This window comes from Prionailurus viverrinus, chromosome C1, assembly GCF_022837055.1.
Source record: "Prionailurus viverrinus isolate Anna chromosome C1, UM_Priviv_1.0, whole genome shotgun sequence".
Lineage (NCBI taxonomy): Eukaryota > Metazoa > Chordata > Mammalia > Carnivora > Felidae > Prionailurus > Prionailurus viverrinus.
The window spans coordinates 89731927-89750477 of record NC_062568.1 but is presented as its reverse complement, the minus strand read 5'-3'; the positions used below and the strand labels follow the sequence as shown (position 1 = coordinate 89750477).

General features: G+C 35.2%; 1 protein-coding gene across 2 annotated transcripts in view; it reads right to left on the bottom strand.

The window, feature by feature from the left end:
* Positions 1-8542: 8542 nt before the first annotated feature.
* Positions 8543-18551, bottom strand: part of DARS1 (aspartyl-tRNA synthetase 1) — a 64153-nt gene continuing 54144 nt past the window's right edge. For both annotated transcript variants that reach the window (XM_047870285.1, XM_047870286.1), the window contains exons 11-16: positions 16910-17056; positions 15125-15167; positions 13731-13811; positions 12526-12637; positions 12254-12325; positions 8543-9209 (exon numbers count right to left, since the gene is read on the bottom strand). In XM_047870285.1, the coding sequence (XP_047726241.1) occupies positions 9118-9209; positions 12254-12325; positions 12526-12637; positions 13731-13811; positions 15125-15167; positions 16910-17056 (547 nt within the window). In that variant the 3' untranslated portion in view covers positions 8543-9117. The remainder of the gene's footprint in view (positions 9210-12253; positions 12326-12525; positions 12638-13730; positions 13812-15124; positions 15168-16909; positions 17057-18551) is intronic.

The window sequence follows — 18551 nt, the reverse complement described above, 5'->3', positions numbered from 1 at the left end:
CTATTCTATTCCATTGGTCTATGTGTCTGTTTTTGTGCCATCTCATTGATGTTTCAATTTGATTGTCAGAGAAGTTGAAAACCTTGAAGAGATAAGGTTTTATTTGTTTATTTATTTATTTTTAAAGAGCTAATATTTATTTATTTTTTATTTTTTGGAGAAAGAGAGAGAGCGTGCAAAGGGTGAAAGAGAGGGAGAGAGAGAGAATCTTAAGCAGGCTCCATGCTCAGCATGGAGACCTGTGCAGGGCTTGTTACCATGACCCTGGGATCATGACCTGAGCTGAAATCAAAAGTCAGACTGAGCCACCCAGGTGTCCTGAAGAGATAAGGTTTTAAAAAGTTATTTGGAAAATCGTGGGAGTAATCCCTATGATTACTCATGTTGTAAGTAGAGCGTTTACTTGCTCTAGGGACGTAATGATGTCTTGATCTATTAAAAACAGCGGCAGCCACCAGTCCATCTCTCTGAGCATCATTTAAGAGTCTGGTGGCTTGTTTTAATTAAGCAAAGTAGGAACAAGCAAGGATTTGAAGAAAGAGTGTACAAAAAAGTGGTAAGACTTTGCAAACTGGTGGCCACCACTGTTAGCCAGATGGCTTGTTTTTAAAAGCCCCTGGGTCACACTTTGGTCTTTCAATTAAATATATACGCACATGGTTAGATTTAGTGAATTTAAAAATAAACTCCTGTGTAAAAACATCTTATTCTGGGCTTATTATTAATAGTTTCATCCCTGAACTACCAAAATTAACCGATCAATTTATAAGTAGTATCAGACACAAACCATGTACTCAACATTTTGCTATGAATATGAGGCTACAAAAACTTTAAGATGTGGTCCCTGCCCTTAGAATATCTGTTCAGAGAATATATTTTATATGCCTAGAACTATAAATGAGCTTTTACCTGGATCTCTCTTTTAGTCCTCACAATCCTGCAAGGTAGGCATTAAATCTACACATGAGGAGAGAGCTGAGACTTGATTACACTCCTATATCAGGTCTGACTCCTCATTACTACACCAAATTGGTTTTTTTAAAAACGTTTATTTATTTTTGAAAGAGATAGCATAGGAGTGGGGGAGGGGCACAGAGAGAGACAGCAAGAATCCCAAGCAGGCTATGCACTGTCTTTGCAGAGCCCGATGTGGTATTTTACACCATGAACTGTGAGATCATGACCTGAGCTGAAACCAAGAGTTGGATGCTTAATAAACTGGGCCATCCAGGCACCTCACTACACCAAATTGTTTAAACAATTCAGTTGAAGAGGCACCAGGGTGGGCTCAGTTGGTTGAGTCTGACTCTAGATTTCAGCTCAGGTCATGATCGTGAGGTTTGTGAGATGTAGCCCTGCATCGGGCTCTGTGTTGACAGAGCAGAGCCTGCTTGGGATCTTCGCTCTCCCTCTCTCTCTCTGTTAAATAAATTAAAAAATTAAAAAAAAAAAATCCAGTTGAGGGGGCCTGGATGGCTCAGTCGGTTAAGTGTTTGGCCTCGGCTCAGGTCATATTCGTGCATTCAAACCCCTTGTTTGGCCCTGTGCTGACAGCTCAGAGTCTGGAGCCTGCTTCAGATTCTGTGTATCCCTCTCCTGCTCGCACTGTCTCTCTCGCTAAACATTAAAAAAATTAAGAAAAATCCAGCTGAAGAAACAATAGGAATGAAGAGTAACAAGAAATTTTAACTTATATTTTTAAGTTTATTTTTGAGAGAGAGAGAGAGAGAGAGAGAGAGAAAACACAAGTGGGGGAGGGGCAGATAGAGATGGGAGAGAGAGAGAATCCCAAGTAGGCTCCACACTGTCAGCACAGAGCCTGATGTGGGGTTCAAACTCACAAACCATGAGATCATGACCTGAGTTGAAGTTGGATGCTTAACTGACTGAGCCACCCAGGCACACCAAGAGTAACAAAAATTTTAGACAAAAATTAAGGTGGAAACCCTGTGGTCTTAATAGTAAGGTGGTAGTTTTCTATGGGTTGAATAGCCTGGGGTATATTCAATTGGATAGATCAATTATTTGGAAGATCCTGAGCAGCTTTGGGAGCAGAAGAGCCATTCTTGAAAGTGTGTAGGATCTTGGGAGACAGACGCAGGTGTTGGAAAGGAAGAGTTGAAGGAACTTTGCCAGGGTTCCATGAATAAAAAGAAAACACACTGCGGCTGAGCAAAGGGAAGGAATGACAGATGCAGCTCATCTAAAGGGTCAGACATCAAGGGGCAGGTGGTGTGGGTTCTGCTGTACTGATGAGGTAGAGGTAATGTATCACACTGCGGAACAAAGGGCTACTCCGGCTGGTGGAGTTAACCATAGTCCTTTGTGCAGGGTGTTGACCTTGGACGAAGTGGCAAAACAAAAATGTTTGTTTTAAACAGGGTCCATCGGACTTTTGAGAAACTGAAGCCACCAGATAACAAATACAACTCAAATTCTAGAGAAATCCTCAAATGCCAGCAGGGTGAGTTAGAACAGAAATTAGGAGAATGTTGTATTTTCTCTACAATTAGTGCCAAAGCCACTATCACTAAGGTGTTTGTAACTGCGGCCTTAAAAAAACCAGGCTGGCCCATGGGAAAGAATATTTTAATGGTCTCAATACTTGTAGATATGTCAGTTAGATCTCAATAAATCTGGAAAAAATAAAAGAACTCCACCCCTTTAAAAAACCACCTTCCAGAGCTTGTAGGAGCTGTTTGCTGAAAAATATATTTTTATATGACCCATCTATACTATACATACTATATGTATAGTAATGTACTTCAAGGAAAAAAAAAATTTTAAGTCTTAAACATGTTTCAGCTTTAGTTAACAAAGTTTTATTTCATAAAGTGCTCTTAACTATAAATAAGTTAAAGAGAAAAAATAAATCTGAAATAGTTACTTATGCAATGCAAGAAATGGTCCATGGCAAAAGCTTCAGAAAAAATTTGACTCTACCCCAGTGGAATCCTTTGTTGCTCCATGCAACTGCCAGAGAACTTCCTGTGGAGCCTGCTACCCTCACAGCCCCTGCAAAAGCCAACTGGGCAACAACTCAGTGTGAAAACTACTGTGCTAAGAGATAGCATGTACTCATTGTTCATATGTTATTTTCTTCCTTCATATTATAATCATGTTCCTGGAGAGGGTCCACAGGGTTTACATGTGATAACTCTATGTGAACACATGCCAAGAACAAAACCAACAGAAAACCAGGCAAAAACGTTTTGTAGGACAGTATGATAAAGAATTTATTGAAAGCATAAATGATGGCCTAATTCCCACCAAATATATGAACAAAAATAGGCATAAATGAGGTAAGAACTAATTAAACATTTTAGAAATGAAAAATATAGTCATTGAAATAAAAAAATGCAATAAATGGGGTTAATTTTAGAGTAGGCATATTTGAAGAGTAATTAAATCAATTAGAAGACAGCACTCATGGAGTTCATGGAGAAGAACTCATCCAGAACACAGAACAAAGATGAAAAACATGAGAATAGAGACCCAACAGAGTAGTTAGTGGCCCAAATTTAGCCAACTGGAGTTTTAAGAAAAGAAAAAAGGGAGACAATAGTAAAGCAGTATTTGAAGAGACACTTGCTGAGAATTTTTCATAACTGAAAATAGATGTGGGTCTTAGACAAAAAGCACATTCATTCCTGAGCAAGGTAACTATTGAATAGATCAAAATTGGTAGCAGTTCAAAGATAAAGACACAACTTAAAAGCTGCCAAGGAAGAAGCCAGGTTATCTGCAAAGGAAAACCACCGTACTGATAGTAAACTGTTCATAGACAATAAGAGAATTTAATGGTGTAATATTTCAAAGTGCTAAGGGAAAAATAACTGCCAACCTAGAATTTTATACTGAGCCAAATTATCATTCAAGAGGACAAGATACTTTGAGTTTATAATCAACAGGCTCTAACTTAAAGACATAAGAAAAGAGGTACTTTAGTAAGAAGAAAAGTAAACCCTGATGAAATGTACAGATATAAAAAAAAGGCACAAAACTTGATAAAAATAAAGGTCAGTATATTAACTATGTTCTATAAAAACTGAAACTTAGCAAACTAGGGGGAAAAAAACCTTAAAGAAAGTAGAAGGAAGGAAAATGATATAAAAGCAGAAATTAATGAACAAAAAACCAAAAGCACAGACAGGATCCATAGGACCAAAGCTAAAGACATTAGATGTAGATTTAAAAAACAGATAAATGTCTAAAAAAAAAAAAGTACAACAAGATTAACATTTTAAAACTATAAGAGAATTCTATGAGCCTTATCCTATTAAACATAAAACTTTCTATCTCAAACAAACTTTCCAAAAATGAGAGGCTGATATGGCATAGATATACAAACTGGAAAAGAAAAATATAAAAAAACAATGGCTATAAACAGAAACATAAAATCCTTAAACATGAAATTAATAACTATAGACTATAAACGTTAAGAACATATATTATAGTCTCTAGAGCAATCACTAAAAAACAATACAAAGAAGTTCAATTAAAATATCAATAGGAAAATGAAATGCTAAAAAATATTTAAAGTCATTAAAAAAAGTCAAGAAAGGAAAAACAAAAAACAGGAGACAAAGTAGGAAATATTAAATGGTAGATACAAATCTAACCATACAAATAACTACATTAAATCTTTTGGGAAAAATTTTCCAATTAAAATGTAGAGATTGTCAGAATGTATAAGCAAGATCCAACTATATGCTGTCTATAAGAAATCCACTAAACACAAACATAGGTGGGCTGAAAGTAAATGACGGAAAAAGATATGTGCTAACAATAAGCATAAGATGGAAATGGCTATATTAAGTTAGATAAAACAGATTTTAAGTGAGAGCATTACTAGAGTTGTAAAAAGGCATTTCATCAGATTAAAAGTCCAATTCATCAGAAAGATGTAAAAATCGTTAACAGTATATATGGCTAATAACATAAAGAATGTGTCAGGGGCGCCTGGGTGGCGCAGTCGGTTAGGCGTCCGACTTCAGCCAGGTCACGATCTCGTGGTCCGGGAGTTCGAGCCCCGCGTCAGGCTCTGGGCTGATGGCTCAGAGCCTGGAGCCTGTTTCCGATTCTGTGTCTCCCTCTGTCTCTGCCCCTCCCCCATTCGTGCTCTGTCTCTCTCTGTCCCAAAAATAAATAAACGTTGAAAAAAAAAATTAAAAAAAAAAAAAAAAAAAAAAGAATGTGTCAAAATACCCGAATCAAAATTTTACAGAAAAGGAGAAAAATTCCAAAGTCGTCTGTCAAATTTCTTTTTTTTTTTACAATATTTTTTAATGCTTATTTATTTAATTAATTTTTTTTAACATTAATTTATTTTTGAGACAGAGAGAGACACAGCATGAATGGGGGGAGGGCCAGAGAGAGAGGGAGACACAGAATCTGAAGCAGGCTCCAGGCTCTGAGCTGTCAGCAAGAGCTGATGTGGGGCTCGAACTCACGGACCGTGAGATCGTGACCTGAGTGAAGTCGGACGCTCAACCGACTGAGCCACCCAGGCACCCATTGCTTATTTATTTTTGAGAGAGAGACATAGGGCATGAGAGAGCACGAGCAGGGGAGGGGCAGAGAGAGAGAGGGAGACAGAGGATCCGAAACAGGCTCTGTGCTGACAGCAGAGTCTGACAAAGGGCTCAACTCATGAGTTGTGAGATCATGACCTGAGCTGAAGTCAGACACTCAACTGACTGAGCCACCCAGGAGCCCCTCATTTGTCAAATTTCAGTGATTGATGGACCTAGACAAAAAACACAGTAAAAGATAGAGTTCCTTTTTTTTTTTTGTAATTTTTAAAAAATGTATTATTTATTTTTCAGAGAGTGAGAGGACACAGCACGAGTGGAGAGGGGCAAAGAGAGGGAGACACAAAATTCGAAGTAGGCTCCAGGTTCTGAGCTGTTAGCACAAAGCCCAACACAGGGCTTGAAACCACAAACTGAGATCATGACCTGGGCCAAAGTCAGACATCTAACTGACTGAGCCACCCAGGCATCCCAAAATGGATTAGTTCTGAACAACACTATCAACACTATTTCTATCAGTACACTCAACAGGGACAGAATATACATTCTTTCCAGAAGCACACGGTTAGATTTACGAAGAGATGTGAAGAATTAGTACACGGAACACCAAACAGTACAAAACATTGCAAGGTGAAACTGAAGAAGACCTAAAAGTCATTCATAACAGAAACTCTTAACAAATGGAATCTCATTAGCCTGACAAATGGCATCTATTCAAAAACCTATAGAAAACATCACACTTAATCCTGAGACTTCAGAAGTATTTAAGTTAAATAGAAACCAAAAAAAAAAAAAAAAAAAAAAAAAGCATGGTCCCATCACTGCTTTCATTCAACATTCTACTTAAGGGCTCAACTAATGCAATAAGGAAATATGATGTAAGAATTAGGCAGGAAGAGATGAAACTCCTTATCTGCCAGACACTATTCTACCTGCTAGGCACTGTTCTAAGGGTTTTTCACTTTTTAATCCCCACAATAGTCCATGAGATAAGATTATGCGAATGAGGAAAGTTGAGGATAAGCAAGTTACCCAAATTTATACAGCTAATGAACAACAAAACCAGGATTTGAATCCAGGCGGTAGAGCCACAGACTCTGTACCATTTACTACTGTATTACCCTCCTTCCTATCTATCTACTTTGAAAATTAAGTCAATACAAACTATAGAACTAAGAGTTCAGGTATGTTGCTGCAAAAAAAAAAAAAGTAACATAAAAAACTGGTGTTCTTATGCCTTCATAACAAACAAAAAAAATTTTTTAATGTTTATTTTTGAGAGTGAGAGTGCTAGCAGGGGAGGGGCAAAGAGAGAGGGAGACACAGAATCTGAAGCAGTCTCTCCAAGTTATGAGCTGAAAGCACAGAGCCCGATGAGGGGTCTCAAATGCATGAACGGTGAGATTATGACCTGAGACAAAGTCAGACGCTTAACTGACTGAGCCACCCAAGTGCCCCAGTAACTATTAAAAAAATGTAATAGGAAGAAGATCCTATTCCCAATAGAAAAAAATAGTAAGATACTCTAGCATAAACTAAAATTAAAAAAAAAATTTTTCAAAAGATGGTAAAGAGTACCAACATATTTTACAGTTAAAGAAAAAAATACCCAAAAATTAAAGGATAGACTAAAGAGAAGAAAATTCCAAGTCTTTCCAAATTATTCTACAGACTTAAGGTAATTCCAATCAAAATCTCAGAATATACATACCAAATAAATCTGCAAAACGATACTAGACAATGTTAATGAGAACTATTTAGCTAAAATATGAAACCATGAAAATTAAAAAAACACTGAATTCATGTAATAGTTCTAGCAGGATAGGATCAGAGTGGGTACACAGGACACCTTAACTGTCTCCACGTCTTTTCCCCTGAAAAAGGAAATAAAGTATTTGAAAGCAAATATGACAATGTTAAGATTTGATAAAGCTGGGTGGCAAGTACAGGGGGTATCCTTTTTATCATATCTAATCTGGTTGGCATATTTGGAATACTTCATAATAAATAAAAAAGATCATATCATTTTAGGACTTTACAGACTGTTTACTTTGAAAGAAGCTATAATTCTATGAATTTGAGAACAGCTTTAGGCCATTATTAGTTTAGGGCCTGGGAATTCATATACAAAAAGATGGTTAGTAGTCCATTTGTTCTTGGTGTGGCTTAAATTTCTTGAATACTTTTGGAGTGCCAACTGTACTCAAGATAGTCTAGTAGAATATGAAGGAAAGACATAAAAATTGAGTCTGTACTTTCACAGAGGCTTATAATCTAGGTGGTGAAATAAATGAACTTTCAACAGTAACAGGCAGATGTTTATGTTCCAGGAGTAATGTCCTAACTTTCTGACCTCCCTCTTTTTCTGTATTGGTTTTTCTCTTCCTGTAGGAAAGTATTTGTTTTGTTCCTGCCCATTAATGTGGTTCACTGTAGAATTAACACCAACATATTTAATAGAGAGAAAGTGTTCTAATTATAATTCTTACACAAAAATTTATTTTTGGTAGGAAAAATTAGAGTGCATTAATTTAGTGACATTCACTAAATATTAGTACCAGTTAAAAATGAAATAGAGGGGTGTCTGGGTGGCTCAGTCAGTTAAACATCTGACTCTTGAAGTGGGCACCGAGCTGTGCGTCAGGCTCTGTGCTGATGGCGTGGAGACTGCTTGCGAGATTCTCTCTCTTCCTCTGCTCCTCCCCTGTTCATGCTCTCTCTCTCACAAATAAATAAACTTAAAAAAAAAAATGGAAAATTCGGCAATACTTTTTAATCTATGTGAAATAGGCTATTAAGCAACCCAAGCTTTCAGCTTTAAGAATGCTATCCTCCTATAATCCATCTGAACTTGTATCTTGATATGAATACATGTTGTGAATATATCAGCATTCATTTGTTTTCAGGTATTTACATAAATCAGTTGTGTACTTTTTCTTTTCCCAAATTACAAATGCCAAGAACCAGTTACAAAATCAGACTGCCATGAAATCACACAAAGACAAATGTAACGAGTTTTAAAATTTTATTGAAATTCAATTTAGAATTTAACAATTTGACAGCATTATTTTGAATATTTTCTAACCAGTATTTTCACCTGCTTTACATGATTTCTGGGAACAACTTTAAAGAACTGATACTTTCTGCTTAATTTTCCATAATATGTCAATTATACATTCATTAAAATCTCAGATAGTTCCCTGAAACTGTTATTTCAATGTCAGAATTTAAAAAAATAAGCCCAAATATTGAAAATTTAAGACATTAATATAGCCACTGTAAAATAGAAAAGAAAAAAAAAACCTTACACAATCTGAACTGTTTAAAATTGTTAACATTTATTGTAGTAATGCAATATGAATTTTTTAACATAACCATATGAATTTTTCATTAAAATGTTCAACCATTTCCTACTGAAGCATGTCCAAAGTTATAAAAATCTTCTCTTTTAAAGTAACCTATATTGAATTAATCCAAAGTAACTGTGGCACTTTAGATAAAACATATACTCCATTGTAGTAGCTTAAGGAATAGCCTGATCAATAGCAGGTTACTGGAAAGAATAAAAACAGCACAGCTTTCTTTAAGGAGTGAGTCGTTTGGGATCACGGGGGAACATTGAGGTCTGGCGAACATTGTGCAATCCCAAAAAAAGCATAGTGACTCGTTCCAATCCTAGGGAAAAAAGTAATCATTAATTCCTTTTCTGAAAACCTTTCAGGGTCTTACTTATTGAAACTACCAACATAGTATCGTCGATTAACAAAATACTTCTATTATTTTGAGTTTATTTAAAATGAACTGTTTTGGGTCTGATACAGAAATAGAAATGATGCTGTATGTGGGAAGGACTAAATGAGATATCCTTAAGTTGTATGGATTCTGTGAACTACAAAAATCTTGTAAATATACAAAACTTACGATTTAAGCAAACACAAAAAAGTTATTTTATAAGCCTGTATGTTTTCAAATGGGACCAGAATCTTAATTATGTAGTCTAGACCATCAGTATAAGACGAGAGCCATAAACTTCTTCAGGGAAGTTTATTAATGGAACCACCAGAAATTTACTGTAATTCAATAGATGTGTAATGTAGTGGTTCCTAGTATAAGACTCTAGGATACATTATTGTAAATGTTCTGAGTGCAGAAGAGACTGATTTTGATACGTGACTTAAATACTGTATCACTGTCAGAATTAAGACCAAGTATCACCTAAGAAACCGAAAAGAACTAGCAAATGAAACTCTGTGTGTGTAATTTATTTCACCAAAGTTGTAGAAGACATTATAGAAAAAATGCAAAGAATATTTTTATACAGCAATAACTTTTAATTTTAAAGGAATGTATTTAACTTCTTTTTTTTAAGTTTTTATTTAAGTAATCTCCACACCCAATGTGGGGCTCAAACTCATGACCCCAAGGTCTAGAGTCGCAGGCTCTTCCAACTGAGCCACCCAGGTGCCCCAGGAATGTATTTAACTTCTAAAACAGAAATATAAATAAGAGAATTGACATTTTAAAAATGTTTGCTTATTTTTGAAAGAGGAAGAGAGCACATGAGCGAGTGGGAAGAGGGCAAAGAGGAGAGAATCCCAAGGAGGCTCTATGCTGCCAGTGCAGAGCCTGATGAGATCATGACTTGAGCTGAAATCAAAGAGTCAGACACTTAACCAACTGAGCCACCAGGCGCCCCTGAGAATTAACATTTTTATTGCTATTCCTTACCAAAAAATCTGCAGCTGTAAATTCGAACTTTGTATTAATCTAATACCAATCTAAAAACCCGACTATATCCCATCTTCCCTTTAATCATTAATTACCAAAAAATGAGTGGTATTTGATAACAATTCAAATGTCCACAAGTTTGATTAAAATTTACATTGTCAACCAGTCACAAAAATATGTGAATTAAACAAAATGCACATTACTGCATACTCTGAGAGAAAATAGTTGTGCATTTCCCATTTGAACTTAAATTCTAGGGGCGCCTGGGTGGCTCAGTTGGTTAAGCATCTGACTTGAGCTCAGGTCAAGATCTCATGGTTTTGTGAGTCTGAGCCCCATGTTGGGCTCTGTGCTGACAGCTCAGAGACTGGAGCCTGCTTCAAATTCTGTGTCTCCCTCTTTCCCTGCCCCTACCCTGCTCACACACTCTCTCTCAAAGATAAATAAACATTAAAACAAACAAACAAAAACAACTAAATTCTGGATCCAGCGGAGCACTGTTTGTAATAACAAAAGGCTGTTATCAACCTACATGTCTATCAAATTTTGATGTACCCTTTCAATAGATTGATTCTATGTAGTGTTAAAAAAATACTGAAAATGTCTAAGTACTGATAAGGAACAAATGAGAAAATACAGTAAGTGACAAATGCAAGGTACTGGATGATTTATACTGTATGCTACAATTTGTGTAAAAATGTATTTTTAAAAGTGTCTACTTTTGCATATGCAAAGATTCTTTTTGCAAAGGTAAAAATAAAACTAGCATCAATAGTTTCTTACAGGGAGATGAATACATACTCTTCTATACCCTTTTAATTTGAAAAATTTTACAGTACTATATTATTCATTCACCAACCCTCCCACCCAAACAAACATCAAACAAAAATTTCAAGGAAACTATACATTCAGAATTCTTTTAAGAGTCTCTGATAGGGACATCTAGGGGGTGCCTGGGTGGCTCAGTTGGTTGAGATCTGACTCTTGATTTGAGCTCATGATCTCACAATACATGAGCTAGAGCCCTGGGTCGGTCTCTGTGCTGACAGTGTGGATCCTGCTTGGGATTCTATCTCTCTCTTAAAATAAATAAATATTTTAAGAAAAGTTCTGATAGGGACACCTAAAAATTGAGCTAAATTTTTACTTATTCATTTACTTTTAAAAGGTTTATTTTTTATAAATTTATTTTTTTTTAAGTTTATTTATTCATTTTGAGAGAGAGAGAGAGACAGAGAGCATGTGTTCTCATGGGAAGGATGGGCAGAGAGAGGGAGCAGGCTCGGGCACTGTCAGCACAAAGCCTGATGTGGGGCTGGAACTCAAGAACCGTGAGATCATGATCTGAGCCGAAGAGTCGGACATTTAACTGACTGAGCCACCCAAGTGCCCAGATTTCTTTATTTTTTAAAAGTAATTTCTACACCCAACGTTGGGCTTGAATTTACAACCCTGAAATCAAGAGTTGCATGCTTCTGTGACTGAGCCAGCCAGGTGCCCCTTACCCTTTGTAAATCAGAGTGGTCTCTTACATTTACTCTAGAAGTGGTCCTAAAAGCCAATGAACCATTACATTACAACAAAATATTTAGCAATAATCCAAGCTAACTCGAGGGAGAGCTTCAATTTGGGCTACTGTGAATGAACTCATGGACGCAAAAAACAGGATACTCAATTTAAAAGACATTTTGCTTCTCAACTCTTCAGAGAAAAAAATGGCTAGAAATTTATTACAATATTTTACACACAAATTAGCTGTTCATTTTGTTCCTTGGAAGTCACATTTTCATTTAGTCATAACTCGCAAAATTTGTTATAATTCAAATTTGTACCATACTTAGCACTTATGGACCTATTTGTAAACAATAACAATATATAAAATTTACTTTTTGAAGTCTCATGTTGAAGAAATTTAGTTAGAAATGAATGAACACTTTGCCAAATGAAATCTGGATTGGAACTATATTCTCATAATATTAAAATAATATTACCAATGCCTCCACCAGCATGAGGAGGGGCTCCAAAGCGGAAGGAATCAATGTATGCCTTAATTTTCTCCAAATCTAGGAAAAAAAACAAACAAACTCAAAAGCCCAACATAATTTATCATTTTATTTAGTAACTCAAAAAAAAGTACTAAGCAATAATTATTGTTCAGTAAAGATTAAAACAAATAACTATGTTTCTGAGAAGTCTTAAAAGGTTTAAAATGTGCTTTTTTCACAATATACATTACTCTCCCAAATATATTTAAGTTGTTTACCAATTCCATGATGTAAGGCTCTCTCTGTTAGCAGCTGAGGATCATGTATTCTCTGAGCTCCTGACAGTATTTCTTCTCCCCTCATGAACATATCGTAAGAGTTGGACTGCTTCTGCAGGGCAAAGCAAACACACGAGAAAACACCACTCTTCTAGTGGCTATCATTCTATTTCCATTACTCATATGAGAGAAAAAAAAAAATTCTCTGTTGTTCAAAGAGCAAGGCCATTTCCCCCTACAATTAATGATGCAATCTGCTCCAATGAACACAATTTGTTTCTCCAAAACAAGATTAAACTAGTGAGAGCTGAATAATAACTTCTTCCTTCCCTCTATCAGATTTTATAGTCCCCTCCTCTAACACGTTCCAATAACAAATCAGAGCACCATATCTAACTGGTAAGAAGTAGTGCCAATTCTCATTTCACTTTATCATCTGAAATGTTTTTAAGTATGATATAATTTTGAGACATTTTTGGAACTTCAAATTATCAACAGGTGTAGTCTTTTTAATTTAGATTTTTAAAAATTTTAACAAAAGTAAATTGAACATCAGTTTACCATAGCTTAACCTATTCTCTTATCATGTTTTAACTTACTTTCCCTGTCTTCCAGTAAACCAATGGTTCTCAAAGTATGATTCCTGGATCAGGAGCCTCAGTATTACCTAGAACTTGTTAGAAATACAAATTATTAAGCTCCTTCAAGACTAACTAATCAGAAAGTCTGGCGATGGGGCCCAGTCATCTGTGTTTTAAAAAGCCCCCCAAGTGATTCTGATGCACACTGAAGTTTGGGAAGCACTGTAAGGGAAAAACAGTAAAAGGTCAAAAGACAATACAAATTAAATGAACTCCCAGGACAAAATGTTGTTTTTTTAGTTCAAAGTCAATGATAATAATATGCACTATAGTCTGCAAATCTAATGATACTATTTATTATTTATATGGCATTTCTTCCTCATAAATCTTCAAAAAATGAACCATGAAAATGATTTTTAATGTAGGCTTTGGGACTAATTTTCTGGAATATTCAAATTTCATAATATCATTCTGACCTGAATTGGCAGAAACTAGTAGTAATATATATAGTGGCCCATCAAAATTGCAAATTACTGATGAAAACCATTATTCCCATTGTACAATTTAACAAAGTCACAATAAAGCTTCCCCCCCCCCCCCATTATTTAAAATAAAATTACTTACGGGATTTCTTGGGTCAGGCATGGTATAGAAAGGTCTGACAGCCAATGGATATTTATCAAGAATATAAAAATCTGTATCATACTATAAAAAAATGATTAAAATAAATTAAAAAAATTTTTAACCAAAGTAAAAAGAAGGCTAACATTTTGGTAATTGTCTTTTTAAAAATAAGTTTTGTCTTCAAAATTATATAATTACACTGTATATACAATAAATATTCTTCTTTCAAGGAACATCTGTATCCTAAGGTATTTTGCCATCATGTTATAAATTCCTCTAATAATTAGTTTTTGGAAGCTTTTATTATTCAATAATAGTTCAAATATTGTTTTCTTTCTTTCTTTTTTTTTTTGGATATGTAATCTCTTTGTAATTTCTTCCCCATTAAAAATTATGCTGCAATAAAGTGATTTTCATTCCTTTTCTTTGTTAATCTAATTTCAGATACAATTTAACTTTTGTTAAATTATTCTAAATCTCTTTGGGTTTTACAAAAACTATATTAAATCTATAAATTATACTAGGAAAAACTGGCATCTTTTACAATATTCATCTTTAAAAAACCTCGATTATTTTCCCAATAATTTAAAATTTTGTACAGATATCTAAAAGAAATCTGGTAGTTTTCTTCAAATAAAAACTATAATTGAAATAAATCAGTAACATTAACATGAAGTTATGACATTTTTGTTAGAAAGAATAATTATTATATGATCCAGATTTAATGAAAAACAATCACATTTCAACGGTTTTGATGCTAACCATTTTGCTACAACTCAAGCACAGAGGGAAAGTCAATAGAGCTGACAAACCGGAACCAGCTCTGCTGAAACAGCACTTTAAAGGTGTAAACTCAATACTGCAGTTTCAGAAAGAAGTGAGCTCCCCAGTCAGTCTTGAGTACAACCAGCAGGAGGAGCTCAAGGTCTGTCTTCATTCACACACAATTCTTTGTATTTCTTGGAAGATCACACTAAATTCAGCTTTTATCTTCTTTGAGTTTTAAAAAATGAGATAGGAAAGCAGCAGAGGCAGAAAAGAAAACTCATTCCCCTTCAAGTCCCATTAATCAGTGAGGGTACTCAGAAAAGATTGTTTCTAAATAATTTCAAATCATCTTGAGGTCCTTTCTGACTAACCTGACAGTCTGATACAGATACTACTTTTAGGGATACCTCAGTACAACTTAGTACAAAAATCAAATAATGAGCTAATCAAACTTACTCAGCAAAGCTTGTCTGAATATTTTTTATTTCTCCAAGAATTAAAAAAAATCTATCAGCCTCCTTGGTTTTTTAATTTATTCTGGAATCTTAACATTCTGGAAGACTGTCCCCCCTGCAACTGTTCTTTAGTACCAGATTTAGAAAAAGAAATCCAGCATGTAGTCCTACCTTTTCCTTCACCAAACGACCCAACAGTTTTTCATTTGGTGTACTGAAGAAAAAAACAAAACCAAAAAAACTCCATGAAATTAGATATTTGAAGATCAAATAGCAACTTTAAATAGTTTTAAGTTAATAAGGCACCTCTTCTATTTGAGGTTCTCAAAGGATAAAAAATGTGGACAAAATACATAATTGTCTATCCTGCTCTTTTTTAAAAAGGCAGTTACAGTGACTTAACATTTAGTAGGTGCTACTCAAAAATATTTAAATAAAATGATAAACAGATTTAGTAATTCACAGATTCAGAAATAACATGGATGAATAATTTCCCACAATTATACATAATAAAAGTTCGCTATAGCAACATAGGCTACATTCTTGCCATTAAGTAGTTCTACTTTAAAATGATCTCTTTTTTGTTACTCTTTAAGTTTGTTTGTTTTGAGAGAGAGAAGGGGCAGGGAGAGAGCAGGGAAGCAGGGAAGGGGCAGAGAGAGGAGAGAGCGAATCCCAAGCAGGCTACATGCTCAGTGCAGAGTGACGTGGGGCTCGATCTCACAACCGTGAGATCATGACCTAAGCTGAAATCAAGGTCAGATGCTTAACTGAATGAGCTGCCCAGGTGCCCCTAAGTTACTCTTTATCAAAGGTTTATAAAACAAAAATCAGTATTTCCAAGTCTTTAAAATTTAATAGTGTTATATAAACCTATTAAATTTCTATACCTAAGAGGCTGTTACTTTAGCTTCTATCCTATGTAAGAACAATTGCCAAAATAATCAAGAAAATATTGCTCAGCTTAAAATAATTACAGAATTTATAGTTTGCTTTAAAATGCAATCTAGCAACGAAGGAGATGCTTAAATCCATAAGTGCATATTACTGTTAAATAAACAAAAATAAAGAGTTTTGAGCAAAATACGCTTAAAAAAAGCCCTAAAAAAGACAACAACCACCCCTTGCACTCCTACATCCATACAAATTATTGTGAGGGGTTAAATATTTTAACTTAAGAACTTTTTTTTTTTTTTTAATTTTTTTTTTTCAACGTTTATTTATTTTTGGGACAGAGAGAGACAGAGCATGAACGGGGGAGGGGCAGAGAGAGAGGGAGACACAGAATCAGAAACAGGCTCCAGGCTCTGAGCCATCAGCCCAGAGCCTGACGCGGGGCTCGAACTCACAGACCGCGAGATTGTGACCTGGCTGAAGTCGGACGCCCAACCGACTGCGCCACCCAGGCGCCCCTAACTTAAGAACTTTTGAACAAAATATAAGTACCGTAGATAGTAACTGCTTTATTAAACCACATAATTTGCTTCAAAATTGTAAGATATATGATGTGAATTTAGATAGCATAATACCATATACCAAATAAAGAACAGATATTTTTATAAGTTTGGAGATCGTAATTTTATGCCCTAATCCTGTGTGGTGATGGATTTAGACTGCTGTCTACCATCTCTAACACAATGACTTAGAGAACTAACATATTAGATGACAAAATCATAGGCAGTAGTCACTATCTTTAAAGTGTTACAAATATGGGGTAGGTGGGGACAAAAAAATGGTCTTTATAAACAAAACTATCGAAGCTCAGGCAAACCACATCAAACAACATTTTATTTCAGATCACACATTAAACAAACCAGGATCATGCTCTATACCAAAGTTAATAAAACTGAGGTTTATTACCTGGGTGAAAAAAAGATCATCATTCATTAATATACTCATTCTTTCATATCTTAAATCTAATTTACTAAAAAATTTAAAAAAATCACAAAGTCAAACCTCAGATCTTCTTCATCTCCCATTTCGATTCCAGCTTCCCTAAGCATAGCCAATGCTTCACAATACTCCAGTCTTAAAGTTGGCTCCAAAAATTTGAATGGCTCACATGGGAATTGTTTATTCACTGTCCGAATTTCAGTTTGAAACCTATTTGTACAATGATGCAGAGTTAATAAAAAAAATATATGAAGTGTTTTCTCCACAAGAGGTCACTGTGGCAACACATAAAAATTTTACTGATACTGATGAAATAAGGAGCATATAGTTCTATTCTTCTACAGACTTTATATATTTTTTAAAACAAAGAAACATTTTTAACATTTCACAGGAGTCATTATATGTGCAACAATGAGGAAAGGGCAATCTGAGTAGGTTCAGTGGTGGTAGCAGTAGCAGCTCCATGGTCAGCCAAGTGCCTTCTTCAGGTGAACCACTCAGCCCCACAGACGCTTCTAGCTGTCTGGGGAGCCCATTCCCTAATGGCCGGCTGATGTAGACCCAAGAGTCTACTGCACATACTCTTAGTTCTATGTGTTCTACTGATAACAAATTTTTAAATTCAGAGGTAACTCAAAAGAAAATGCTTTTAGAGTAATGTTGTTTTGTGTAACATCAGCCTCAATACAAAAATTGCCTTGGGGACTTCTAGGCTCTTCTGTAGTAGTGGCAACAGCTAAGAAAAAAACACCTGGTAGGTGTTAAGTACCTATGTCATACAAAATCATTCTTTGAATCAGTGTATGCACCAGGAAACAGTGTTATCAACAAATTCTTTACGTTAAAGACAAAATTTAAATACTCAAAATATTTAACACCTTTCTCAGTCTCATCTTGTTTTGCCACCCCAGTGGTATTAAAGGATTAAAAACCATAACTTACACCAGTTAACACTGTTAGTAATATAAAATACCCATTTTATGAGGCATTAAAAGGAGCTTTTTAATCCTTTAACACTTGTTATCATCAAGGTAGACCAAATTAATGAATACTTATCTCCCCCCATCCCCATTATACTGTAAGTTTGTAAGTGCCAACTTCCCATTTTAATAACCACTACAGTATAGGTCTAGCCTTTAAACAATAGGCACAAGACAAATATTTACTGCAATTAATTGTGGAAGATCCTATTTTAGTAAGATTTAAAAAGCATATCTTTGCTATTTATGGATGAAATGACAGCTGGGATTTGCTTCAAAATAATAGGGGGTGGGAGAAATGGGTAAACAAAACTGGCCATGGGTTAACAATAGTTGAAACTGGGTGATGAGTACATGGGGTTCATTAGGCCAATCTTTCTATTTTGTATGTGTCTTGAAATTTTATGTAATGAATAGGATTGAAAAGTATGTTTATATTCCATGAAAGCAGTAGAAATTAAAACATTATCATCTCCTGATTAGTCTTAAAGACTTTCATGGGAGCAATAAAGCTTAGCCATTGATTTATTCAAATCTTTTTTTTTTTTTTTTTAATGTTTTATTTATTTTTGAGAGAGAAAGAGAGTACAAGCTGGGGAGAGGCAGAGAGACAGGGAGACACAGAATCCAAGGTGGGCTCGGAGCTGTCAGCACAGAGCCCGATGTGGGGTTCGAACTTGTGAACTGCGATCATGACCTGAGCCAAAGTCGGATGCTTAACTGAC